The sequence below is a fragment of the Leucoraja erinacea genome, chromosome 14 (assembly GCF_028641065.1).
Source record: "Leucoraja erinacea ecotype New England chromosome 14, Leri_hhj_1, whole genome shotgun sequence".
In the NCBI taxonomy this organism is placed as follows: Eukaryota; Metazoa; Chordata; class Chondrichthyes; order Rajiformes; family Rajidae; genus Leucoraja; species Leucoraja erinaceus.
In genome coordinates, this window is record NC_073390.1 from 28,725,145 (window position 1) to 28,753,071 (window position 27,927).

Sequence of the window (27,927 nt, forward strand, 5' to 3'; positions counted from 1 at the left end):
TGGAGAGCGTATAAACCCCAGAGATCATGGAACATCCCCCTCCAACCCCCCACCCCCCCCCCCCCCCACCCTTACAGAAACACCATATTCCAGAGGGCAATGATCAAGAGATCCCTTGCAGAACAATATATTTGAAATTAAAGTACGGACTGTACAGATATCTAATTCTCACTGCAATCACAGTAAGAGATCTACTCCCTACTGTAATTATGGTTACATATCGTGTACCACCGTGATCACAGATGGACAGTCACTCCACTCTGTAATCATCATCAGATATTCAATCTCCATTGTAATCACAGTTGGACATCCAGTCCCCATTGTAAGCACATGCGAGACATCAGTACACATGGTTGTATCTGCAACCCTCAATGTATAATATGCCCTGATGTCAGCCCAACACATCATCCAGTCAGACCCTGCACTCCTCGACGGATGTCCCAAAGACCACACTCACAGGGTCGCAACACCGGATCTCTGGTCAGTTTCTGCTTCAGCCCTGGTCCTTCAGTATCCTCCCACCTCCTCATCAGTTACCTAGTTTAGTTTAGTTTATCGTCACCTGTACCAAACGTTCCACAGGTTGGGAACGGTCCCAAGGGTCAGCAATAGTCTTCCCCTGACTGGTCACACTGTCAGTACTCACCAACTCCCCCAGCGCTGGGTAGCTGTAACTCCGACTGTCACCAGTGCCACAGTTGCTGTGCACGCCTAACAGATTCAGATTCAGATTCAGATTCAATTTTAATTGTCATTGTCAGTGTACAGTACAGAGACAACGAATTGCATTTAGCATCTCCCTGGAAGAGCGACATAGCAAATGATTTGAATAAATACTAATAAGTGTCCGGGGGGGGTGGTGATTGGCAATCACCAAGGTACGTTGTTGAGTAGAGTGACAGCCGCCAGGAAGAAGCTGTTCCTCGACCTGCTGGTTTGGCAACGGAGAGACCTGTAGCGCCTCCCGGATGGTAGGAGGGTAAACAGTCCAAGGTTGGGGTGAGAGCAGTCCTTGGCGATGCTGAGCGCCCTCCACAGACAGCACTTGCTTTGGACAGACTCAATGGAGGGGAGCGAGGAACCAGTGATGCGTTGGGCAATTTTCACCACCCTCTGCAATGCCTTCCGGTCGGAGACAGAGCAGTTGCCATACCATACTGTGATGCAGTTGGTAAGGATGACTGTCTTGGTCGCCTGAGCCTTCCTTCCAGAAAAGTTGGTTGATCTCAGGTGATACAGCCTACTGCCCATCCTTACATGAAGCGTGGTGCAAATCAGACAATCCCTGGCCTAAAAAAGCTGTTGGTACTGGGACTCAAACAAAAACCCAACCCAGATTCAAAGACTCTTGTTCGGGGCTGCTATTGGAGTTGGAGATCAAGGAATTGGAGTTAAGATACATTTTAATCCTGGAGACATGAGACTGTGGCTACTACAACATTGAGCAAAAATCAAAGTACTGGGTCAGGCAGCATCTGCAGAGAGAATGGACAGACAATGCTCTGAAGTAGAATGTGGACCGAAATTTCATCTGTCCTTTTCCCTTCACAGACGCAGCATGAGTCTCTAAGTTCTTCCAGCGCTATGCTACATATTAACCATGAAGTACTTAAATGGGTTCAAAGGGTCCTGATTCGAAGGTGGGGCTTAACAAGGAGAGCACTGCAGTCCCATTGCAGAGTCCCAGTCCATGGGACTAGAACTGGAGGGAAGTGCAACTATATTGAGTGTTCTCATTGTGAGGGCGGCTCAAATTGGTCAGTCCCTGGTTAGAGCCAAGTCCAGTCCCAATGGCTTCCCCCCTGAGATCCAACACACAAACTTTGTTCCATCTCGCCTGCTGGTCGATTCCCTCTGCGATTCCTTAACCAGCACCTTACCTATAATGAAGTACATGGGCGATTACCCTGGCAAGCTGTCCAAGTCTGGCACGCAACTGACCGATCAGATATTTTCTGGAGCGCTGCGGGAGGAAGTGGTACAGGATGAGGTCTACTGCCAAATCATGAAGCAGCTCACCCATAACCGCAACAGGTAACCCCTGAACCCGGGGCCTCAGTCCCCGACCCTGCACTCACTTGGGGGTCACAAGATCACAGAGGTACAGCAAGGCAGTAAGCCCTTCAGCCCATCGAGGTCACACCGGCCATTGACTTTACATATATGCTAATCCTACTCTAATCCATTCTGTTCAGTAACTCCTCTGTCCCCAGATGTTTCCACTAACCTATACACTAGGGGAATTTACAGCACCCAATGAACACATCATTCCACACATCAATGGGATGTGGGAGGAAACCGGAGCACTCGGGAAACCCATGCGGGCACAGGGTGGAAGAAAGGGGAATTCTCTGGTAGGGTAACAGAATGGAGCTATGAAGAGGCCAATAAGTGTCACTGTTCACAATGGGTGATGTTCCAAGCGGGCTCCTCCCTCCCTCACTACATCACCATGAACTCAACCAAAGCTCAGCTTCTCTTCTCAGACTCACACCAGACTGTTTGACAATGTTCTGTTGGTTGGGCATCTCCTCGAATGGGGAAACCCTGTCTTTTTGGTTTCTATCGGGCTCCTGTTCCACTCTATCCCTGTAGTTCCCCCTCCCCAGGTCTGCAGTCCGATGGGATTTCTATCTTTCCGCTCCCAGCCTCACTGCACAGCTCTGATCTGACTGGGAAGGTGACACTGCCGACCTGTGCTTCTAATGGAGACACAACGGACCCCAGGTGCTGGAATCTGGAGCAATAACCAAAGTGCTAGAGAAACCCAGCAGGTCAGACAGCATCTGTGAGGGGAATGGACGGACAATAGTTTGGGATCTTTCTTCAGATTGCAGTATCTCCAGTGGGGACCTTGCCTAAAGAGAGAGAGCATCAAACAAAGAAAGACAGACAATGCAGGAAATATCCAGCAGAACAGGCAGCATCTGTGGAAGGGGAAACTTATAATTTCAGGTCTAAATTGGGAAAGAGAAAAAAACAGGTTGGTCTGGGTTGCAGGAAGTAGAGGAGAATGATGAGGTGGAAGGAAGTGAATTCTCTTGTAGGGTTACATATTGGGGATGTTATGAGGCTGATCATCTCCTTAATCTGTGCAATATGTTGCTCAAGATGTAAAATCTGTGCAGGATCTGCATGGTCAAGCATAGGCAGCTCCCAGCAGGCCTGGATATACAAATGAAAAGAGGACACAGAGAGTGAGTTGGATGTAAGTTCAAAACTCCTCGTGTGCCTGTCCTCACCACCAAGGAACACTGCTCCCTCAAAGCACTGGTCATCTGCATCGCTGAAAATTAGTGGCACATCTTTCCTCAGGTAGACTGCAGCCGGTCACAGAGAGATTTCTGTACCTTCCCTCAGGCAGGCAGTGATGAGCTCAGATCATTCCTCACCTGGGACCTGGGGAAACATTAGCCTATTGTTGCGGGCAAGAGCTGTGACGCTTCCCTGTTCTTGTGACTCCCAGGTACAGCGTGGAGGGTGGATGGCAGCTGCTCTGGCTCTGCACCGGCCTCTTCCCTCCCAGCAGCCTGATGTTCCCTCACGTGGAGAAGTTTCTCAAGAGCCATTCGAAGGAGAAGCTGTCGACAGAGTGTGTTCAGAGACTGGCCAAGGCTAAACGGTACGCTGGCCCATGTTTACACTGACTGCCTAGAAACAGAAAACTCTTTTTGCAGTTATAATTTAATGTTGATGGATTGAAAGATGCAGTAACCATGCGTTGATAATGACCTTATTCTGAGTGTGAAGACAGAACTTCAGTGGATCATCGAGGTGATGAACTTTGTTTGCTGTCTGGAGGTTGTAGGATGATGTGAGCATGCGATGGGTCTGTAGCCACATCGAGCCCCTTGGGACGATTTTAAACAGTCGGACGCTATTGGCTTCTGATGAAGTCAGGAGTGTGATCGAACTGGATATGGGTGAATGTTTGTGTGTGTGTGTGAGGGAGGATGTGGGTGGGCATGTGTGTGCAAGAGAGAGTGTGTGTGTGTGTGTGTGAATGTGTGGGAGAATGTGTGTATGTGTGAGAGTGCGTTTGAGTGTGTGCATGTATGTCATAGTGTGCGTCACAAGTGTGTGAATGGGTGTGTGTGTGTGGGAGTATATTGTAGGTGCACGAGTGTGTGTGTAGTAGTTAGTGATGTGTGTGTAACTGCACCATCCAGTGCCACCTTGCACAACAACACCTGTTCACCACTGAGGCTTTGTGCTCTCTGTGGTGGAGCTGTTGGGACCTCAGGCTTGCTGTGTACAGGGGGATCATAAATCAGAGTCCACTGTTGTCTCCACCAACAGGTCCGGTGCTCGGAGGAACCCACCGCATGTGCTGGAGGTGGAGGCCATCCAATGTTGGAGCACCACCATCCTGCACAAAATCTACTTCCCAAACGACACCGACCAGGTGAGTTTCTGCCAGGCTCACCGCTGCTGAGCCCCCTCAATCTTTCCACCCATCCTCACTGTCCTCCTTCTCCAACAGGCCTTCGAGATCTTCACCAACACCAAGGCAAAGACCCTGTGTGAGACCATCACCAAGCACCTAGGCCTGGGCTCTTCCGAAGGATTGAGCCTCTTTGTACAAGTAGAAAATAAGGTAATGCCAGTGTTCACCCCCCCCCCCCCCAATACTTCTGTAACTAACCATTCACAATGATAGTAACACTTCTACACAATATAGTAAGTTGTTTACGGGGACTTTAAATCTCCACACTCTAAACGTAGCCTTGAGGACTTCAATAGACCACAATATAAATGTTACCCATGCAGACTTCAATTGACCCAGGTTCAATTTGACTATGGGTGCTGTCTTTATGGAGTTTGTACGTTTTCCCTGTGACCATGTGGGTGTTGTCTGGGTGCTCCAGTTTCCTCCCACATTCCAAAGACATGTGGCTTTGTAGTTTAATTGGCCTCTATAATTTGTCCCTCGTGTGTAGGACAGAACTAGTGTACAGATGGTTGCTGGCTATCGTGGACTCAGTGGGCCGAATAGCCTGTTTCCATGCTGTATCTCTAACCTAAACTAAACTAAACAGAGCTTGCTGATGACACCAAACTTAATGGTGTAGCAGAGAAACAGAAAGGGTATCTAAATTTACAACAAGTTTGGCCACTGTTCAAATACATTTAGATAGATATATGGATAGGAAGAGTTTAAAGGACTTTGAGCCAAATGTAAATATGCCACGTTGGTTGGCGTTGGCATTGGCAAGGAAGGCCAAAGGGCCTGTTTCTGTGCTGTACAACTCCCTGATTCTATACTCTATCAGGTGACCACACACTAAATGTTACCCTCAAGGACTTTTATTCTCCACACGCTAAATGTTAACCATGGGGACTTTAATTGACCATACACTATGTGTTATCCAAATGGACTTCCACTTAACTACACTTGTTAAGATACCCACAGGGTAAATCTCACCCTCCTTTCCTCTGGGGACTGATCTTGTCTCCTCTCTCGGTTGAGACCTGTCCTTCGCTGCTCTGTGACTGGCACCAGGGCTAGAGCAGGGGCCGTGGCACTTGAAACCCCTCTGAGATTTCTGTCCCGTGTTCATGTAGGTGATCAGCATCCCGGAAGGAGATTTCTTCTTCGATTGCGTGACGCACGTGAGTGACTGGGTGAGGAAGGAAAAGCGGGTTCCAGAAGGTGAATCTCTCGCATAACGTGCAGCAGTTTACCCAAGTGACCGAGTGTTTCCCAGGGCTAAGACAGTGTCTGCTCTCGTTCTCCAGGTCTGGCCGGTTCTGTGTCCTACAAGGTGCTCTTCATGAGGATGCTCTGGATCAATATCCTCCCCGGCCGGGATCTCAAAGCAGACCTGCTCCTTCATTTCCCCCAGGTGAGCAGCATCCCACCCAACACACCATCCGCCAGCTGATAATAACATTGCCCAGGGTCTAGTGTGGGAGCCCACCCAGAACAGGAGGGATCACATCTGGGAAGTAGTGAGGGATCATTTCCGGAGTGGGTAAGAGATCACATCCGGGAGAGGAGTGAGGGTTCTTATCTGGAGAGTGATGGTTGCCGTCCAGAGACAAGTGCAGGGTGGGTGGAAATCCACAATGGTTCTTCAGGCCAGAGTCATTTTCAGAGCAAACCACGTCATGCGGCATCCTTCCTATCTGGAGCAAATCGGCTGTACGGAATCCCAGCGCTTTAGCCCGTGTTATTTAATCAACAATTTAAATTTGCCAAGCTGCCAGCTTGAGTAATTGGCCCGGCCTCGGTAATCTCTGCTTGGTGATACTAGCTCTCTGTTGCTGTTCGTGCCTGTGCTGGTGGTCACAACACAATGCAGCTTGCACAATGAACAATACAACACAACACAAAAGCTTTTCACTGTACGTTAGTACATGTGAAGATAAGCTAAACAGAAGCAGCTTTATGGACTTTGGTTAGGCTGCATTTAGAGTATTGCATGCACATTACGGGTGGTCTCATTGCAGGAAGGATGTGAAGGCTTTAAAGAGGGGGCAGAAGAGGTGTACCAGTATGCAGTCTGGATGAGAGGGTATTAGCTACAAGAAGTTGCACAAATTTGGATTGTTTTCTTTAGAGATTCAGAGGCTGAAGGGAGTCCTGTCAGGGAATCCTGAGGGAAGTATATATAAAATGATCAGAGGCATAGATAGAGTAGACAGTCAAAAGCTTTCCTAGGATTTAAATGTTCAATAATAGAGTGCATAGCTTTCAAGTAAGAGGGATGGTTTAAAGGAGGTGCGGGGCAGGTTTTGTGTGCAGAGTGGTGAGTGGCTGGAACACCGTGCCAAGGGTGGTGGTGGAAGCAACTATAATAGTGGTGCTTTGGTACAATAGATGGTATAATAGGGGAGATTTTTTGATGGGCGCATGAATATGCAGGGAATGGAAGGATATAGAACATGTTGAGGCAATGGAGATTAGTTTAATTTTGAAGGTACACAAAAATGCTGGAGAAACTCAGCGGGTGCAGCAGCATCTATGGAGCGAAGGAAATAGGCGACGTTTCGGGCCGAAACCCTTCTTCAGAAGTAGGTAGTTTAATTTTGTATCATGTTGGGCATGGACATTATGGACCAAAAGGCCCGTTCCTGTGCTGTACTGCTCCATGTTAACAACCAGCTTCTGTCCTTGTCTGCATGGGACAGGCCAGACCTGGTCGGGGTGTCTCGGAGCAGACCCTGGGGTCAAATTACTTGTGATCGCCAATCAATAACTATATCGGAGATTATGCCAGATGGGGTTGGAAAAGAGCAGCACAGGATGTTTCCAGTGGCCAGCACCTCTTTGGGCCTACCTACACTTAGCACAATGAAGCCTTCCTGAATGGGAATGTAGGTTGGGTCTCTGCAACTCAGGACTCTGGCAGTATCAATAAAATCCCCAAAAGAGTGTTAGCCTTTCGATCTCGAATTAAGCAAAAGTAGGTTGTTTTGAAAGTACCAGGCACATTCTAATCCGCAATCTCTCTTTATATCCTGTTGGTTCTCTCAACTTATGACCAGGCAAATGAACCATCCTACCAACAACAAGGGAGCAGTCTTGAGCTACCAGCAACCTTATAGGAGACCTTCAGACTGTCATTGGAATTTATCGCATTAAACTTTATTCCCTTTATCATGCATTTTTCATGTAACTATACACTGTGGATGGCTTGTTTGTAATCATGCATTGTCTTTCCGCTAACTGGTTAACACACAACAAAAGCTATTTACTGTACCTCGGTACACATGACAATAAACTAAACTCAAACTCATTTATGTAGACTGTTGGGCAGATCCCACAGCCTTTCCATTAACAATTTTTTACACAAACCAGGAAGCCTGCACTGGTAACTGCCCCTTTTCCGCCATTTCACTTTGTCTTATCATAGATGGTCCTTTGGCTCCATGCGTCTTGCCCTCATTAACTCTCCATCAGAGAACGTCCTCTTCTCCCCATTTCCCAGTTCTGATGAAAGGCCACAAACCCCAAACGCTGGCGGTTTCTTACTCACACCTGCCGAGTATGTCCAAAATGTGCTGCTCTAACTTTCCATTTTGCCCCTTGGCTCTTCCCAGGAGCTGCCCAAGTACCTGCGGGGATACCACTCGTGCACCAGGGACGATGCCGTCCAAGTGGCCGCTTTCCTGTACAAAGTGAAGTTCAACGACGACAAGTCCCAGTTTGTCAACATTCCCAAACTACTGAAGGATCTGGTGCCCCAGGACATGCTTCGGATGATGTCGCCTGAAGAATGGAAGAAGGTATCCAAGGCGTTTTCCAAACCCGTTAACGAATCATTAAATCTGCTTTAGGGCAGAACTTTCTACTTCAACAGAACGTATTGTGGCAAGAAAGAGGAACTCAGTAGATGGAGCAGCATCTATTGGGGAGGACTGGTGAAGGACCCCAACCCGAAACGGCTGCAATTATTTACCCTCCACAGATGCTGCTCGATCCACTGGGTTTCTCCACCAATTCGTTTCCTGCTTCAGATTCCAAAGTCTCCAGTCACTTGTGTCTCCATTGGCAGTTAAGGCCCCTTGTTCCTGGTCCACCATTCAATAGCAATGCAGCCGGTCTATCTCAGGACCACGGTGCACATGCCCCACAACCAGCCTTTCCTGCAGGAGAACACACTGCTCATGGAAACCTGGAGCCGGTGTAACTGCCCGCTCGGGTGTGATTAGTCAGTGGATTCAAGGAGGACTCGTGGCTCACACCCAAGCTGACAGTGAGGGTTGAGTGCATTGCGTCAACCCACAAACCAAGGAGACCCAAGAGGCTGCAGGTGCTGGAATCTGGAGCAAGAAAACAGACTTCTGGAAGAACTCAGCAAGTTGAGCAGCATCTGTGGGGAGGAAGTAGACAGTCAACATTTTGGGTTGGGACCCTTCAGTGGGACTGAAAGTGAAGAGGGAAAGTAGCCAGAATCAACACAGGAGGGGATTATTATATGTTATAAGTAATTGTTATATGGTTATATGGGAAGGAGTGGGTTAAGAGAGAGGCGGGCGGGTGAGAGGAGCAGCATGCAGATCAAGGACAGAAGATCCTTAGAGTTCACCACAAGTAACAGTAAGTAATGGGAAGATAGACCTCTGTGGGTAACTGCTTGCCTCAACCAGTCGATACCATTACTCGCTGGCCATTTGTGAGCAACATTACTCCCTGGCCATTTAGTTTAGTTTAGAGAGACAGCGCAGAAACAGGCCTTTCAACCCAGCAAGCCTGCACCGACCAGCGATCCCCGCACACTAACACCACCCTGCACACACCAGGGCCAATTTACATTTATACCGAGCCAATTAAGCTACAAACCTGTACGTCTTTGGTGTGTGGGGGAGGAAGCCGATCTCGGAGGAAACCCACGTGTAGCCATTTGTGAGGAACATTACTCGCTGGCCATTTGTGAGTGCCGTACTCTCTGGCCACATGTCTCTATGTCCAACTCATGAGAAATTGATGAAGCAATCTTCTGCCTTTTGGGAGCTACTGTCCCCGTTACTGGGCTGTGAAAATAAGACCTTTGAAAGCAGACCGTTGGAATGTTTTAAGAGCTTATAAAAACTCAAGTGTAATAGAGTACGTTGTGGGGTCGAGAGGTTAATTGGCAACATGAAACACAACGACCGAGCTGCACAGCTCTCAAAAGTTATGCAGTTACATTAAAAACAATCCCAAATGATCGTTCCTATCTCTGACGTTGTTGGGCCTCTGGGAAAAATCAATGGCCGGCATGTGCATCAGAGACATGCACTGCCTCACGGTCTCGAGGGACATTGAACTCCTATGAGACCCAGAGGCCACAGGAGATGGTGCAGCCCACACAGTGTCTGTACCGTGAGAAGGCTTGTACCTGGATAAATAGAGCAGTTGCTCTTTTATCCATTGGACAGGAATGTGGAGAGATTTTCGAGGAAAATGGTTGCATTGACATGTCATGGACTGTGTGGGGAAGATAGTTAAAGCCAAAGGGTAAATGTTTTGTGTGCTGGAGGTTTGAACCCTCGGCAAGTCAGGCAGTGTCTGTGGAAAGTGGGACAGGGTGAACACCGCAATCGTCAATCTTTCATCAGGTCCGGGAAACAAGAGGAGAGTTGGAGAACGTGGGAGCATGAGTAGGCCATTCTGTCCCTTCTCCTCCTATGCCTCAATTCCCTAGTTTTCCCGAAAGCTATATGTCTTTAAATAATCACAGAGATTTGCTTCTCTACCACCCTCTGAGGCAGTGAATTAATCTCCACCACCATCTGAGGTAGAGAACACCAGCACCCACCCACGACTAGAAGTTCCTAAATGCCTCAATTTGAAATGATCCCCCCTAACCTTCTAACTACAACTCTTTGTCCAATGCTCTTGCTGTGGTTTAAATATTTAGGCCTCTACATTGTCATATCCCCTCCAGGTCTTACATCTTTCAGTAACATTTCCTCAGGCTCTGGTGTCCCAGGAGATGTAAATATGTGGAGATGAATAAAATGTTAAATGCCAGAAGAGAAAATAAAGCAGAATGCTGGCAATGTAACTGATGATCTGGCATAACTGACCTCACTTGAGTTTGGAGGACGATAAATGTAGCAAGTTAGAAGATAGGGTGCAGCCCCTGGGGTACATTTAGAGGGATATGGGCCAAAAGCAGGCAGGTGGGAGTAGTGTAGATGGGACATGTTGGTGCGTGGGCAAGTTGGGCCGAAGGGCCTGGTTCCATGCTGTATGTTTCCACAAGTGGGAGAGTCCAGTACTAGAGGTCTTAGCCTCAGAATTAAAGGATGTTCTTTTTGGAAGGAGATGGGGAGAAATTTCTTTAGTCGGAGAGTGGTGAATCTGTTGAGTTTCTTTGCCATAAAAGGCTGTAGGGGCAAAGTCAGTGGATATATTTAAGGCGGAGATAGTTAGATTTTTGATTAGTACAGGTGTCAGAGGTGATGGGAGTAGGCAAGAAAGTGTGGTTAGGAGGGAGAGTAGATCAGCCATGATTGAATGGCGGTATAGAGTTGATGGGGTGAATGGACTGATTCTACTCCTATCATTTATGACCTTATGACTCTATAACTTGAGGGGAATTTTTAACATCCAAGGATGCAATAAGGTAGAACCCAAATGTACCCGATACGCCGTGTGTATGCAATAGGCAGTCAGTGGTGGTCTGGGCCCTGCTTAGACTGAGAGCTCATTGTCAATTCCCTTTGCAGGCCATTGTGGCAATAGTCAATAAGCATGCAGGGAAGACGAGGGATGAGGTGAAGCTCGCCTTCCTCAAACTACTGCACCGCCTGCCAACGTTCGGATCAGCATTCTTTGATGTGAAGGTAAGAGCTTGCTCCGAGATTGGGGTTGTAGATCGCAGCGCTGTTGTGGTTCAGCCGCGGTCCACGTTCCTTGGAGGTTTGAGTTACTTTCCCAGGAATTGGCTTTGAATATACGGGATAAGGGGAACGCCATGGTCTGTGGCCTCACTTTCTGTCGTGGCTGCCTGAAGCACAGGTAACAGTGGGGAAGGTGGTCAGTGTCGGAGTGGGAGGTGGTTATTCAGTGACCAGGGGGAAGGAGGGACTCCAGCATTTGCCCCATCAGCTGAAGATTCACTCCGTCCGGGATTGGAAGCTCCACTGGTGACTCGGTAACCCTATCACCACAGCTCTGGCTATGTTCCAGGACTACAGGTGCGGCAAGCTCCCATCTAAATCAGGAATGGACTCCTCTGCCCTTCAGCCCACCAAATCTGTCATTTACATTAATCACATTTTATTCTCCCCACATTCCCATAAGCCCCATCTCCCCACTCCCCCCCCCACCCCCCCCCCCCCCCCCCCCCCCCCCCCGCCCCCCCCCCCCCCCCATGCATTCTACCACACACTAGAGGCAACCTACAGAGGCCAATTAAACCAACAACCGCACGTCTTTGCGATATAGGAGGAAACTGGGGCACCCTGGGGAAACCCACGCAATCACAGGGAGAACGTGCAAACTCCTTACAGACAGCACCAGAAGTCAGGACAAAGCCAGGTTGCTGAAACTAATGAGGCAGCAGCTCTACCCTGATGTACATGTTAGAGACCAGTAGGTAAAGAAAAGAGAACATAGCCACTGCATTTGAACTGCTAGTCCTGCTCAGAGATCATTGGTTTGCACCATTTTACTCGAGTTCCTTCGAGTTTTCTGGTCAATTTTCATGCTCCCATGTGCTGTTAGTGCAATGTTTATAACGGAGTCATGATGCTCACAATGGCCACCTTATCTCCAAGCTGCCCTTTGTTGAGCCGTGGCCAACATCTCCTCTGCTGGAGTACAGATACAGAGATGCAGTGTTGTGATGGTCCCTTCCATCTTCTCAGCCAGAAACCACATGGTCACACATTGACTGTGAGGCCCCTGGCACTCCGTGTCTTTTCTCGGGGAGGTGGGGGAGTTGACATTTTTCAGGATGCTGCATGCAATAGTCAATCCACTCCTTTGTCTCATCGATGGTGCTGTTTAAGCAGAGAGGGACGGAGAGGGAATGCTGCATCAGTACTATGATAGATTGTAGTAATATTTGGATCGCTGGACCAGCATGAGCAGGAGAGTTCTGGAGGAATATCTAAATCAACACTGAGACCATTGGCCCTGCATGGGTTAACCAGGTCATGCACTGCTTTCAATACCCTCAGAGGAAGGGTTCCAAAGAGCATCGACTCTCAGATCCTTTTCACACAAAGGCTGGTGGGTGCATGGAACAAGCTGCCAGAGGAGACTGGGACTTTTAAGAACGTTTAAGAACACTTAGATAGGTACATGGATAGGAAAGGTTTGGCGGTATATGGACCAAACGCAAGCAGGTGAGACTAGTGTAGCTGGGACATGTTGGCCGATGTGGGAAAGTTGGGCCGAAGGGCATGTTTCCACACTGCATCACTCTATGACTCATCTCTGCTCTAAACAGGTGAAACTTATTTCTAAACAGAGACCCATAATTGGAGATTCTCCCACATTCTGTGGAATTCTCTGCCTCAGAGGGCGGTGGAGGCAGGTTCTCTGGATGCTTTCAAGAGAGAGCTAGATAGGGCTCTTAAAAATAGCGGAGTCAGGGGATAGGGGGAGAAGGCAGAACGGGGTACTGATTGGGGCTGATCAGCCATGATCACATTGAATGGCGGTGCTGGCTCGAAGGGCTGAATGGCCTACTCCTGCACCTATTGTCTATTGGTTATTGCCTATGAGGAAACATCCTCTCCACGTCAACCCTGTCAAGGCCCCCTCAGAATCTTGTGTTTCAATCCAGTCTCCTTTCACTCTTCTAGACTCCAGTGGGCTCGAGCCCAGCCTGTCTGACCTCTCCTCAAACCACCCATTCCAGTTATTAGTCCAGGAAACTTCTGAACTGCTTCAAATGCTTTAACATATTTCATTAATAAGGAAGCCAATTCTAAAACTAAATGCTCAACAATGCCCCTTTAACTGAAACGCAACCTCCCTCCCATTGTACTCAATTCCCACTGACAATAACCCAGATCATCATCAGCTTCCCTGCCTTCTGTTGTACCTGCACACGGGCCCTTTGCTAAACACGAGTCGCTCTTCCTCCTTGGTGGTTCTTAAAACAAACATGAAGTTGCTGAAATCTTTCAGAATCCACTACCTCCCATTCTCCAGACACATCCCCCAAATAGACTAACTCACCCAACTGGCTTATTGGCAGACACCTGTTTCACGGTCCATTGCGTGCTACAATGTAAACTGTACTCAGAACCCAAGATGACCCAGGTCCGGCACAAGTGAAGATGTCATTTTAAAAGTCGTGCTGCTATCAGAACACAGGGGCCGTGTTTTACATGAAACCGTTTGTTATCTGGCGTTGGCAATGGCTGAATAGCTCGACCCAAAACATCACCCATTCCTTCTCCAGAGTTGCTGCCTATCCCACTGAGTTACTCCAGTGGTTTACATCTATATTCGGCGTAAACCAGCACCTGCAGTTCCTTCCTGCGCATCAGGCAAATAAATTCTGTTGTGTCTATTCCTGTTGGGAAGGTCAGCACAGGAAGGATGTTAATCTCCGTGTAACATCAACACCAGAGCCATCCACAGATTCAGGCCACGTGATCTCTCTGTGTTGTGTGTCCACGTGCACGCACTCTCTGAAGGTTATTATTGAATGTAATCAGCGTGTGCTTCAGTACAGCTACATCAACTATTGTGGTCTTAAACTCCTTGGAGCCGACATTATTAACATCTGATACTGATTTGTCTTATGTATCCTCTTTTTATTTCTTTTTCGCCTTCTTCATTTTAGCAAACATCTGAGCCCACGTTTCCGGATATTATCCGGATAGCCATCAACAGGCAGGGGGTGACGGTGATAAACCCACGGACGAAGGTGAGCGTCAAATACTGGTTACAACCCCGGGTAAGGCATTTGCAAACAGAACTCCCAGACAGACAGACAGACAGACAGACAGAGAGCATGCTCACACACACATCCATCTTCAGCTCTGGGTTTGTATTGAGCAGGCCACAGCTGGAATATTGTGTATTGTTCTGGTCACCTCAAAGGAGAGTGAGGAAATGGAGAGGGTTGTAGAGGTTCACCAGGACATCACCTGGGATGGAGTATCTTACAGCCTAGGCTAGGTTTGTTTTCCTTGCTCTGAGGGGGGGAATCTGATGGAGGTGTACAAAATTATGAGGGAATCTTTTCACCATGGCAGATGCATCTATAACCAGAGATCCTAGGCATAAGGTATGGAGTAAGAGGTTGAGAAGGGAGTTAGGGAGGAACGTTTAGATGGTGGTTGCAGATTTAAAATGCTGCCTGAGGGGATGGTGCAGGCATAGTCTCTCCCAACATTTAAGAGGTATTTGGATAAACACATTTATTACCAAAGCACAGAAGGCTACAGTCCAAATGCTAGTAAATGGGACTAGTTTATGGATACTTAATGATCAGCATGGACAAGGTGGGCCGAATGGCCTGTTTCCATGCTATACCTTCAACATCACAGGAGGATACAAAGCACAACTAACTACATCTCTCCCCCACTGCAAAATCTCCTCAAGGTATGTCTACTTTGAAGAAGATCTCCTCTCTCTGAAGACAGTCACCTCTCTCTCTACTCTTCTACATTTGGTGGTGTGATGGTGGTTGTTAAATTGTTGGGTAGGAAAGAAAGAAGGTGGATTATCTCCCTCAGCGGTGGGTGTCAGGAACCTGATACACAGCAACTTGTACCCCGACTCTGGACCTGCCTGGAACTTGCTTCAGCCCAAGATTCCAGCTCAAGATCCAGCCCAACAGAAATCCTGTTTTTAAAAGTTCCATGCTCGGAGAGAGTCTCTGGAGAAAAAAATCCAAAATGGCTGTGTGTGAGGGTCAGGCTTCTGTTGCTGAGGTTTGAGCCAGATGAGAGGTGGGTTCATCTCCCAGACTCTGCTGTGAGCCGGTCCCGTCTACATGCCTCAGCACAAGCCTAGTGTTGTCCAGCTGCACCCTGCCTGTGTGGGGAATGGAAGCAAAATCAACACAGAAGGTGAAGGAGCAACTGGGAACGGCAGAGAGAGCAGGGTTTGGTGTGCATTGGTTCCTGTGCTCAGTCTGGAAGATGTTCTTTTGTTAAATGTGTGTTTGTGACCTGCGCTCAGTGTGTGTTTGTGTCCTGTGTTTGAGTACGATGGTGTCTTGCGTTTAGAGCGTGTTGAAGTTCTGCGTTCAGCGAACACACGTTGATGTTCTGTCCAGGGGTTTTTTCTCCTTTACAAAAGTTTTTATCCCGATAATCACAGTTACAAATTGCTGGAAAGATTCAATCTGCCAACAGTTTGCAAACATCAATAAATCAAACAAGCATCAGATTAAAACATTATCATCCTTATCCACGACCCACTCGATGTGTGTCCCGTGTTCAGGATGCATGTATGTGTTCCGTGTTCAGGTTGTATGTGTGTGTGTGTGACATGTGTACAGGGTGTGTGTGTGTCCCATGTTCAGGTTGTGTGTGTGTGTGTGACATGTGTTCAGGTTGTGTGTGTGTCCCGTGTTTAGGGTGCGTGTGTGTCCCGTGTTTAGGGTGCGTGTGACCTGTGTTCAGGGTGCGTGTGTCCCGTGTTTAGGGTGCGTGTGTGTCCCGTGTTTAGGGTGTGTGTCCTGTGTTTAGGGTGTGCGTGTGTGTTCCGTGTTCAGGGTGCGTGTGTGTCCCGTGTTCAGGGTGCGTGTGTCCCGTGTTTAGGGTGCGTGTGACCTGTGTTCAGGGTGTGCGTGTGTGTACTGTGTTCAGTGTGCGTGTGTGTCCCGTGTTCAGGGTGCGTGTGTCCCGTGTTTAGGGTGTGCGTGTGTGTCCTGTGTTTAGGGTGCGTGTGTGTTCCGTGTTCAGGGTGCGTGTGTGTTCCGTGTTCAGGGTGCGTGTGACCTGTGTTCAGGGTGCGTGTGACCTGTGTTCAGGGTGTGTTGGCCCCAGTCCTGTGCCGACCACGTTAACGGTCCTGTGCTTTTCCTGTAACTCTGTTACACCTGTTTACTCTGCTGCACTTCCTGAAGGTTCTCCTTCTCCCCCCCCCTCCCCCCCTCGGTGTGGCCATGTGGGACAGTCCTGACTTGCACCCGTACCGACTGGGGTCTGTGTGGGTTCCAGGTCACTGCCTGGGGAAATGCTCTTTGTGTTTACAGCGGGCACTGGCTGGTGGAGGTGTGAGGTTGGGGTTTGTGCAGAGTGTGTGTGTGGGGGCCGGCCAGGGTGGGGGTGTACACTCCACGCTGCTGCACCCCTGGGACTGCGTGGTGTGGCTGGGGTTGTACACAGTGACAGGCGCCTGGCGGGACGGCTGGTAAGCCGAGACCCTCGCTGCCAGTCACGGTCAGGAGCGTGTAATTTCATTGCAAAGCGATTTGCTACAGCTCCGGCCTTTAACCAGGTTCCTGACCAGCTGTTCCCTGCTGAGGGTAACTCTGCCCAGCCACAGCTGGAAAACAGAAGGAAATGAGGCAGCAGTGTGCTGTAAGGGGGAGGGGGTTGGGGACGGGGGATGGGCAGGAGGGGTAGAATCACACAGCCCACACGATCCAGTGATTTTGTGAATGTCCCTCGGACCACTGCCCTCACCCCAGGGTAACGGAGGGCTTGTTCATCCCATCCCACCTATGAGGCAGACAAGCTGAGATCTTCAAAAATGAAATGAGTCCAGTGTTCTCACAAACCAGTTCTCTACCCCCCCTCAATCATCTTTCTCTCTTCCCACTCTCTCCCATATCCATATCCACGTGTGCTCTCCCCCTTTCTCTTTGCCCCTCTCTCTCTCTCCCCTTCCCCTCCTCTCTCAATCATCCCTCTTTCCCCTCTCTCTCTCTCTCTCTCCCTCTTCCCCATCTCTTCTTTGCTCTCTCCCCTATCCCAGTTGCCCCTCTCCGTCTCCTCATTCTCTATCTCTTCCCTCTCCCCTTATCTATTTCTCTTCCTCTCCCACCTCTCTACCTCTCTTTTTCTCTCCCCCCCCCTCCCCCCCTCTCTTTCATCTTGGGAAGATTACGGATCTTATTAAAACAACGTAACGTGAACCACTGGAACAGAGAGAGTAATGTGGTTCTATTATTGGAGTGAGATTCTGTCTAACTCTACACCACCTTGTCAAGAAGCAGTGGTGACTGCAGGAGGTTTCAGGCTCTGTTGGGATGTTCTCCATTACACGTTCTGCACCGACCTCTTGTCCATGGATCTCCCTGTCTTATTGACCAGCGCTTCCCCTCCCAGTAGAGTAATCCTATCAATGCTCTTTATAACTGGGGTCTACCTGGACCGATGCTGCCCCTCATAGGCTTGAACAAGTTTTTGCTGGGAGACTGTGTCTACGAATCTAACCGAGCCATCACCAGCAGGCCAGAACTGGTGTTAGAAACATAGAAAATAGGTGCAGGAGGAGGCCATTCGACCTTTCGAGCCAACACCGCCATTCATTGTGATCATGGCTGATCGTCCCCAATCAATAACCCGTGTCTGCCTTCTCCCCATATTCCTTGATTCCACTAGCCCCTAGAACTCTATCTAACTCTATCTTAAATCCATCCATTGACATGGCCTCCACTGCCCTCTGTGGCGGGGAATTCCACAAATTCACAACTCTCTGGGTGAAAAAGTTTTTTTCTCACCTCAGTCTTAAATGACCTCTCCTTTATTCTAAAGTTTTGGCTGACACCCAGGGCACTTGCTTTGGACATTTCCCCTGACTGCGTGGTTCGGATGTGGCACCACTCATCGGGTCATCCTGCACTCCCTAACATTGCCCTCTAATCCAAATCAGGGGGGTAGGCTCAGCAAGTCAGAAGAGGAAATGGGCAAGAGCTCTGTTGCCATCTCTATAGTCTGGACGTGGACTCCCCCGTAGGCCCGTAACCGTGGAAACAAACGCACCTCCCGCAGAACAATTGGCTTTGGATCAGGGAGGAAATAGTAATATCAAATCTAAAAACAGAAGCCGAACACCGCTACCTCTGCACCACCTCAATCCCCACCCTCTCCCCTGTCCCCACCCTCTCCCCTCTCCCCTCTCCCCACCCTCTCCCTACCCCTCTACCCCTCCACCCACCATGACCTGCGCTGCTTGTGATCTCCACTGTGATTGACTGAGGAACCCCAGTCTCTCTGGAATGTCCCCTGTGACACTGCTATCTCCATCCCTGATGAACAAACCAGACAACAAGCCCAGCTTCTGATCGGTGAACCTATACAAAGGAAGCACGCGTTTAATTTCCGGGTGGAAACTCCATTTGTCCCCACCAATCCCGAGTCCTGTAGTGACCACCTGTGTCTGTTCCAGGAGCAAGGATAACTTTGCAGGGAAACATTCCTCTTGGAGTAGCCCCTTAAGGGGTGGGCTGGTGAATTAATTCAGAATGTTTGAATGGGTCCAGAGGACTTGCCTCTGGCAACACAGCTGTACACAACTGCAGTGACCTCCCCACTGGCCATCTCTGTCCGTTCCTGTTCAAGTTGAATCAGAATCAGCCCCGTCACAAGCGTTCCTTAGTTTCTAAAATGTGGGGAGTAATCAGTGAATAAACATAGAAACATAGACAGACAATACGTGCAGGAGTAGGCTATTCGGCCCTTCGAGCCAGCACCGCCTTCAATATGATCATGGCTGATCATCAAAAATCAATACCCCGTTCCTGCTTTTTCCCAATATCTCTTGATTCCATTCCCTAAGAGCTATATCTAACTCTCTCTTGAAAACATCCAGCGAATTGGCGTCCACTTCTGTGGCAGAGAATTCCTAAGTGGACGACCCTTTATTCTTAAACTGTGACCCCCTGGTTCTGGACTTCCCCAACATCGGGAACATTTTTCCTGCATCTGGCCTGTCCAATCCCTTAAGAATTGTATATGTTTTTGTATGATACCCTCTCATCCATCTAACTTCCAGTGAATTCAAGCCCAGTTGACCTATTCAATCATCACATGTCAGTCCCGCCATCCCGAGAATTAACCTGGTGAACCTACGCTGTACTCCCTTAATAACAAGAATGTCCTTCCTCAAATTAGGAGAACAAAACTGCACACAATACTCCAGATGTGATCTCACCAGGGCCCTGTACAATTGCAGTAGGACCTTGCTCCTATACTCAAATCCTCTCGCTCTGAAGGCCAACGTGCCATTTGCTTTTAAAAAGTAGCGAGTAGCGATACAAAACCAGCAACCGGCTGGAAACGCCCAGCCAGCCCAGTCAGCATCAGTGGAGAGAGAAACAGGATTTATTTCATAAACCTCTTTGTCGTTTCAGTGTATCACCTGCAGCCTAAAGGCAACAGAGGATCCCCTGTTGACCTTGATCCCTGAGTGGCCAGTGCTTCATATCAGAGCTCCACTGATGTTCAGCCATCTCATGCTCCTCTGCTCTCTGCTTTCAGGAACCTCTGGTGACCCATCCGTTCAACAAAATCTCCAACTGGTGCAGTGGCAGCACGTACTTCCACATGTCGGTCGGCAGCATGATGAAGGGAGAAAGGATCCTGTGTGAGACCTCACTGGTGAGGTCACTCAAAGAGCAAGATCGCATTGTGGTCAAACTGCATTTCCTCATTTAATTCTTGCTTTCTTTGATCAAAGGGTTACAAGATGGACGACCTTCTGACATCATACGTGAGTGCGTTCGTAGCAGCAAGGCAAAGATCGGCTGGGAATCCTGCCGCCTGATGGGACCAAGGTTAAAGAAGGGTCTCTATCAATGATGCCTTAACATACATTCACTGCCCAGCTCTCTCACTTTGTTTCTCACCCAATCTTTCTCTTTCTTTCTCCTCTCCTCTTTCACTCCTTGTTCTTTGCCTTTTTCTCCCTCTCCCTTTCTTTCTCTCTCCTTCTCCCTTTCTTTCTCCCTCTTTCTGTCTTTCTCTCTCTCTCTCCCCTTTTCTCTCTCACCCTTCCTTTCTTATTCCTTCTTTCTCTCTTACCTCAATCTCTCTTTCTTTCTCTCTGTCTCACTCTGTCTCTCACTCTCTCCCACCTACTTTATCTATCTCTCTTTCCCTTTCTCTGCCTTCCTGTCTCCATACTGCAAAATCTCCCCCTTCCTTTTGAGGGAAGTCACTTTGCAGCTGAGGGTTCTCCCCATGGAGCTCTGGACAACCAATGCCACAGGCAGTGCCTTGCTAACTGACGATATCTTTCACTGCAATCAAGGTGACACATTGAGGACTTCTTTAACCAGTGCCTGGGCCTGATAGGACACATCTCTTGCTCCCACTCTCTGGTCATGAGGAAGAGTCAGCCTGCCTTTATATAGTACCTCTCGCAGTAATTCACTTCAAGACAATTCCTTGCTTTGCATCAGTGATATAAACCCTGAGGATATTCAATTCCTCACCCCACTGCCCCCCCTCCCTCCCTCCACAGAACACGGTCTTCTCCTGGTTCTCTACATGTTAGTTGGAGACCATCAACACCTTCAGACTGAAAATGTTCATAATCGCAAATGTTAACAATGAGATGTGTAGTGTCCTTGGACACCTTCATGGTGCATCAAAGGCAAACTAGACAGGTGTGTCCCAGGCACTGCCCCTAATCCACGGCAGCCCAGAACCCACCCACGATGTTCAGACCACCATGATGAGTGAATGGCAATGCAGGGCTCTGCTGTGTGAGAGGCCACTCTGCTGTGGGATAGTGTCAGCCCAAAGTCGTCAACCTCTGCATTATGAACTAAGTGCGTTTTTGTGAAAATTCCAAGGGTTTAATGCGGTCCCATTAGTCTGTCCAAATTCCAGTTGGAGTGTTTGGACAGCACTACTCCATGCTGGCACCAGATTCCCCTACACCACGGGGCACCCAGTCCCTGGTCCACAGTCTCTCTGCCTCACCACTGAATATAAAGACTGGATGTTGTATCTGAGAAGGACAGTGGGGGCAACAGTCTGTCTGTAGGAACGCTAGACAATGATGTGAGGGATGTTGGGTCTGGTGATGCCTGTGGGATAGTGTATCATGTGCTGGGTGATGGCGGGAGGGGGTGGGTCAACATGGTTTTGGGTGGAGTGAATGAGAGGATGATGTGGGCGAGGGGGGGTGATGTGAGGTGACGTGTGGGGTGATGCGAGTGGATGAAGTGGGGAGTGTGCCGTGTAGATGATGTGTTGTGGGTGAGGTGACTTGGGTGGTGTAAGAAGAGTGTGGTGATTCGGGAAGGTGTAACGTGGGTGGTCATTGTATCATCATCTGGGTGGAGAGCGTCGGCCGAGCTTTGACAGGAGGTCGTAGTCTGTTCGAGGGGGACTGTGTGTGTCTGCACTACACAGACTCCACACCACTTCCCAAAGACCCAAGCATGTTCTCAGTAATCATTTAACCAGCATTAAACCCACTGTCCCAATGCTGTTTGTGGGGCCTTACTGCAGAAATCAACCACCACAATTGTATGCAACGAGCATTACATTTCAAAAGTACTTTATTGGCCTTGAAGCACATTGGTACATTGTGAAAGATGCAAATGTGTGTACATGTACAATTAATTATATCTGTTTATTTAATGAATGAAATACATTTTAAAATAACAGCTTGCATTTGTGTAGCGTTTCGTGTGTGGATAGAGCTCCCAGACTGAGATATAATCAGATTCAGACGGAAACATAGAAAATAGGAAACATAGAAAATAGGTGCAGGAGTAGGCCATTCGACCCTTCGAGTCTGCACCGTCATTCAATATGATATGAAACTAAGAGGTCCAGGGCGTAGGGGCAAACGTTTGGTCTGACCGTTCGGTTGTAGGTTCTAGCCCAAGCATGGAGCAGGGGGAGTGCTGCACAATCAGCAGCTATTTGCCTCTGAGCCATTAAACCAAGACACCTAGCAAGTTGGGATGGAGGTATCGCAGGGCCGGGGTAGAAATTCCTGAGAATGTGGAAAGATTGTAATTTTTCATTTTGAGATGTTGGGTGCCACATACCAGCGGGAATGAATGACCAGGAGGTCGGGGATGGTCAGGGTTTGACTGGAAGTAAAGATGAGACATCCTCTGTCCAGCGCCGCTTGTTTCTCCTCTGTATGTCGAATGTCAAGGTGAACGAGGACCTTGACGAGAGTTTCATTAATGGAAGCCACCCACTACCCTCCCAATGACAAGGCTTGAAGGTTATCTTCATTTTACAAGCTGTCGGGTTGAGGTTGTGACACTGTTAACCCTGCCCAGGTGGTGTGTCATTGACAATGGTCTGGGTTCTGCCCAAGCTTTGATGAACACACCCAGAATACCCAGCCAGTTGGTTGGGGGAGTCTAGAATTGGCGCCAGTGCCTCAGGATACTTAGGATTTCAAAAAAGAATAGTTCCTTTTCCTGAAAGGGTTGTGAATCTTTAGTATCCTCTACCCTGATGAGCTGTGGAAGCTCAGTGATGGCACATGTAAACCCCACAGCCATTTTGCTGTAATGTAAATCAAGGAGTAGGTCTGGAATGAAGAAAAGCAAAGTAGAAGGTGGTATCTTAATGAATGGAGGAACAGGCGAAAGGTTGGAAATTGATAAAGTTATAGCAACCGAAAAGCTAGAATAGGAAAGGTAGTGTGACAACAGACCAGGCCAGAGTGTGAGCATGTGTAAAGTACACAGAGCCCGTGTCTCACTCCCCACACTCAGGGCTGTGCAACCTGTTACCTGAGCCAGGATGTAATAACCATGGTACAAAACTTTTACTGAGCATATGTAAGCAGAACAAGCAGAACTATGGGCAGTTTACAATGTAAGTTTTATGCAGCTGTTGAGTATAATCAGTATATCTGCTTTCAAAGCTGCTAAATCCAACTCCAACAAGGCCACATTAATGTTATGACACTGGAGACACTTGAAGTTCAGGGATTTCCTTCCTCCTTCTGAAAACAGAGTCTAATGCTTTCTTGTGTGGGGAAGGCAGACTCATTTTACTTCAGATCTTGACTAACATTTGTCATGAAAGACTGCGCTTTGATGAGTAGTTTCTCACTGGGCACGGTTAATGTTTTACTACTTTTACACCGGCACAACAAATGTGTTTCACTTCCTCCCCCCCCCCCCCCTCCCTGCCCAGTTTTGTTCAATTTATTTATCCCATGAAAGTCCTTGTGTATAATACTGGGGTCTCTGGAACTCCATTACATTCATGCCTCATCCTTGCCACAGACAAACACCACACATCCAATACTTCCAGAATTGAATTAGAGAACATTGAGTATTTTGGCACAAGCACAGGAGGTCAGCTGGTTTGAGCTATCAGAGAATTAATTCAAAATCAAAAACTGCAGATGCTGGAAACACTCCGTAACTGTGGAGTTCTGATGGAGGGCCAAGGATGAGTTTGGTTCTCTCTCCACAGATGCTGCCTGACCTGCTATTTTTGTTTTTTTTCTCTCGGAGGAAGCTTGGAGTTGCGCTCTCCACATTTCAGGTGTGAGGTGAAAGAAGTCGTGTCCTGAAGATTGACAAAAATTATCAATCTTTGTCACAAATGTAGAGGACACAATTATCGAGAGATGCCGAATAAGTTGAGACTTAAACAGAGATAGCTGACAGCTGATGTGTCAGCTGTACAACAGGGATCTATGACTTCTGGACGTCAATAAGTGTGGGGAAGAGGAAGTATTTTGGGGCAAATTAAAATCAAGGGAATAAATATGATATCTAACAATAAACCAATCAGGAAATCACGAGAAGCTTGCTTAGCGAGTGAGTGGCTGGAAGGATTTTGGGAAAGGAGCAAAGTCTTGGATTCAGGAATAGATGGATGAAAACACAGGAGGGAGAATGGAAAGAGCTGGAGCTGATTGTGTGAGAGGAGCAAAGTGAACGAGCAGCAAAAAGACCAGTGGAGGTCTGTTGTTGTGAGCTGCAGATATCGTCACAAATCAATAGGTCAGCATGCAGCCCAATGTCCCTGTGCCCACATCCTTTCTCACCATTGTATGCCTCAAATCTCTATCTCTACCTCCTATCCCCCAAGCTCAATTGGGTAATACGTGGAGAGGTGCTTCTTCCAAAGGAATAGTCAAAACGGACCAGGAATGAGTAATGAGGAGTGACTATCGACCAGCTTGTACAAGCAAATGCAGTTTGGTCTCTACCCCTCAGCAAGGGCAGCACTTGGGCAATGGGAGTTCATTCTCACGAAGACAGAGTGGTGTTACACGAAGGGATGGGGAGAGTGGAATTTAAAAGAGTGAGAGGTCACAGCATTGGGACAAATTCGACATTTGGAGTTATTTTTGTAATAATTGCTGATGTAATCGAAGATGTAGCGGGCCAAATGGCTCCAGCATCTCACGTTATGTAACCTCCACCTTCTCCCCCATCTCTGGACTCCCTCTCTACGCCTGCAATACCTTCACCCCCTGCCCTCTCTCACGCTGTCCGACCCTTCACCACACACTCTGTCCCAACCCCCACCCGTGTAACACTCATGTCCTCTGCCCTTTGCCCACTCCCACACCCTCCAACACTTGAGCCCACACCCAGTTGCACCCCACACCCTCTCCCATCCTCCACCCCTGAATCTCATGCCCACCTCCCACCACTCAACAATGAACTGATCCTCAGATCCCAGTGCGAGCCCAGCTCCCTGCCCTCCCCAGATAGTTGACCTGGCTCGGAGCACTCGGTAGTCTGGAGAAGGGTCTCGACCTGAAGCGTTACCCATCCTTCTCTCCAGAGATGCTGCCTGTCCCGCTGAGTTACTCCAGCATTTTGTGTCTATCTTCAGTTTAGACCAGCATCTGCAGTTCCTTCTTACACACTCAAGCTTGCATGACGGGGCTTGGGGCCTGTGGGGAGTCTCGATCCCAGGACTCCAGCTTCCCACCCTGGTCCAGGATCCTCCCTGTGAACAAGGGTTGGCTGCAGCCCCTCCGATCTCCTGCTGGGAATCAGCTAATGTTGGGTATGGGGTGGACCTGTCTTGCGATCCTTCTGTGTGTTTGCTCAGTAACCCTGCTGATGGGCCACGGGTCACCTATTGACCCTCCAGTCAGTGGGCACCGCACAGAGCCACGACGTCAGCCGCGAGAGTGCCGCTTATCTCTATCATTCCCCATTGCTTTCCTGGGCTATCGAAGCAGGCGGTTCTTTGCTTTGGGTGAGTCTAGAATGTTTTATAGCGACATGCACTTCAGTGGAGCAAAGCAATGTGCAATAAAATCAAAACAGGAAACACTCGTCAGGTCAGGCAGCGTCTTTGGAGGAAGGAACAGTCGGATTGGGTGAAGGGTGGCAGAGCTGATCCTGTCTCTGCGGATGCTGCCCCACTGCTGGCTGTTCTTAATGTCATGTTTCCAGCAATGTCAGTGTTTTGATCTCCATGCACAGTATAGTGAGTCAGCCCCCAAAGCTCAGCAAGGAGGCAATGCTGAGCACAGTCACATAGGCGGCTCAACAACCCTTTACTCTCGCCCCTCCAGCTGGCGGTCGGTGCGTCTGCTTTCATTTGAAACTCTATACGGTAACGCGCACTCTGTGAAGACAGCGAGTGCATTAACCAGATAGTGTCTAACCAGCAGTTCTGCCTGTTTAATCAGGCTGTGCTCAGGGTAGCCACAGCTGCAGCTGTGAGCACGGTGTAAAGGCTGCCGCTAGTAATTGCTTCCACTCACTGCTCTAAATCTGCCGTCTCAGGCCTCAAAGACCTTTCACCCACAAGCCACAACTGAATGAATGAATTCTGTCAAGAGCTTCACCCATTCACAATGCCGTCCCTTCAGTTCCATTGTGGACAATCAGGCCGGCTTCATCAAGGTCAAAGAATTTGTAGATTCAACTTGGCAACAACTCCCCAACTTTAACATGCTGGAGTAAATCTTCCAGTGCGCAGTTCTTTCAGTCGGTGTACTGTCCATCTCAATGAAAATGACCAATTAACCGTGAGCTACTGGTGTGCTGTCTTTACAAATTGGATTGTTACTACACAGATTTCAATGTAACTGATTACAATTGGCACACAGGTAGAGTCTTTTGTGAAGCAACAAACAGTCAGGCAGTATCTGTGGAGGGAAATGGATAGTCAACGATTCGGAACGTGACCACATCTGAACTGATAGAGAAGGCAGGCAGTATAAGGAGGCGGGAGGGAGAGTTGGGGCAAGAGCTGGCAGCAATATGTGGGTCTAGGTGAGGAGGAGTTGGGAAGTTGAGGGTGGAGATAGCAACAGTGGTGGGTTGCAGGCAAGTCTGGAGATGGTGACATCTAAAGGAATGGAACGGTGGAACCAAATAAGTGAGAGTTGAGCAGATGGGAACTGTGGGGACATAGAAAGAGACATAGAGGGAGCAGGTCACCAAATCCTTCCATCGCCCAACCGCACACGACTCCATCTGCCTATCCACCCCCTCCTCACCTGATCCACCCATCGGTGGCTAGGTCACCCCACCCCTCACCACTATTCTGGTAACCTCCCCTCCCATCTATCAGTCCAGATGAAGGGTCCTGGGCCAAAACATGAGGTGTCATTTCCCCCTACAGATGCTGCCTGACCCGCTGTGTTCCTGCACCACTTTATTCTTCACTCCAGATTCCAGCATGTCATGGGTCTCTCGGAGTTTCCTGCTGACGATGACCAGGGTTGTTGTTGCTGTAACCTGTCACCACCACATACTGTGCTCATTGGGCTCCCCAGCGCCAGACTGGGAAAGGCAACGCAATAAACACACCCGAAGAAGGGTTTCGGCCCGAAACGTTGCCTTTTTCCTTCGCTCCATAGATGCTGCCGCGCCCACTGAGTTTCTCCAGCATTTTTGTCTACCTTAGATTTTCCAGCATCTGCAGTTCCTTCTTAAGCAATAAACAAGCGTGTTCACTGCAGCTCCAGTGCATCGCGGGGCTTGTTCAACAATTAGCTCTCTCGTCAAACAGGGATCACAGAGGCTGCACCAAGTGACACAAACCCAGGTCCCTGTGGTGAAGCTGCATGATCTAACACCAGTATCCCCCCCCCCCCCCCAACCCCCCCCACCCCTTACCCTCCACACTGGTAAGTAAATGATTGAGTCAAGCGTGGCATTGTGCTCTCCTCGCTGAATATATCGAGGGTGTCCCGGCCCCTATCCCAGAGGACCAGGATTCACGGACCGCTGCAGCCCTGGCCTTACTTCCGCATGTTTCTCTCAGACAGCTTCTTCAGTCGCTTCTTCAGTTCCAGCGGGAACTTCTCGTAACATCGTTTGCACACGGGCTTCATGTCGAACTCCACAAACCTGTTCCTGCACAAAAGACACAACCCGCTCAGACTCACAACCGTCACGGGACGCCTGCAGCCTCCGGTTACCTCCCACATCCTAAAGACATGCATATTGGTGGGTTAATTGGTTGCCTGCAATGTGTAGGTGAGTGCCGGAATCTGGAGGGAGTGGCCCTTCAGATGATTTCTCTGTAGCCATGACTGGGGCCAGACTATCAACTCCCTGCCACAGAGGGCAGTGGAGGCCAAGTCACTGGATGGATTTAAGAGAGAGTTAGATACAGCTCTAGGGGCTGGTGGAATCAAGG

At 48.8% G+C, this 27,927-nt stretch overlaps 2 protein-coding genes across 3 annotated transcripts in view; one reads left to right on the forward strand and one right to left on the reverse strand.

The window, feature by feature from the left end:
• LOC129703149 (unconventional myosin-VIIa-like) overlaps window positions 1–22,039 on the forward strand; it is a 111,452-nt gene extending 89,413 nt beyond the window's left edge. Inside the window, exons 41-51 of the mRNA XM_055645316.1 lie at window positions 1,881–2,034; window positions 3,467–3,622; window positions 4,300–4,405; window positions 4,484–4,597; window positions 5,566–5,653; window positions 5,740–5,846; window positions 8,047–8,232; window positions 11,164–11,280; window positions 14,244–14,327; window positions 19,843–19,962; window positions 20,042–22,039. Coding sequence (XP_055501291.1) covers window positions 1,881–2,034; window positions 3,467–3,622; window positions 4,300–4,405; window positions 4,484–4,597; window positions 5,566–5,653; window positions 5,740–5,846; window positions 8,047–8,232; window positions 11,164–11,280; window positions 14,244–14,327; window positions 19,843–19,962; window positions 20,042–20,128 — 1,319 coding nt within the window. The 3' untranslated portion in view covers window positions 20,129–22,039. The remainder of the gene's footprint in view (window positions 1–1,880; window positions 2,035–3,466; window positions 3,623–4,299; window positions 4,406–4,483; window positions 4,598–5,565; window positions 5,654–5,739; window positions 5,847–8,046; window positions 8,233–11,163; window positions 11,281–14,243; window positions 14,328–19,842; window positions 19,963–20,041) is intronic.
• Window positions 22,040–27,407: 5,368 nt separating this feature from the next.
• Window positions 27,408–27,927, reverse strand: part of LOC129703479 (LIM and senescent cell antigen-like-containing domain protein 1) — a 53,756-nt gene continuing 53,236 nt past the window's right edge. For both annotated transcript variants that reach the window (XM_055645986.1, XM_055645985.1), the window contains exon 10: window positions 27,408–27,641. In XM_055645986.1, the coding sequence (XP_055501961.1) occupies window positions 27,527–27,641 (115 nt within the window). In that variant the 3' untranslated portion in view covers window positions 27,408–27,526. The remainder of the gene's footprint in view (window positions 27,642–27,927) is intronic.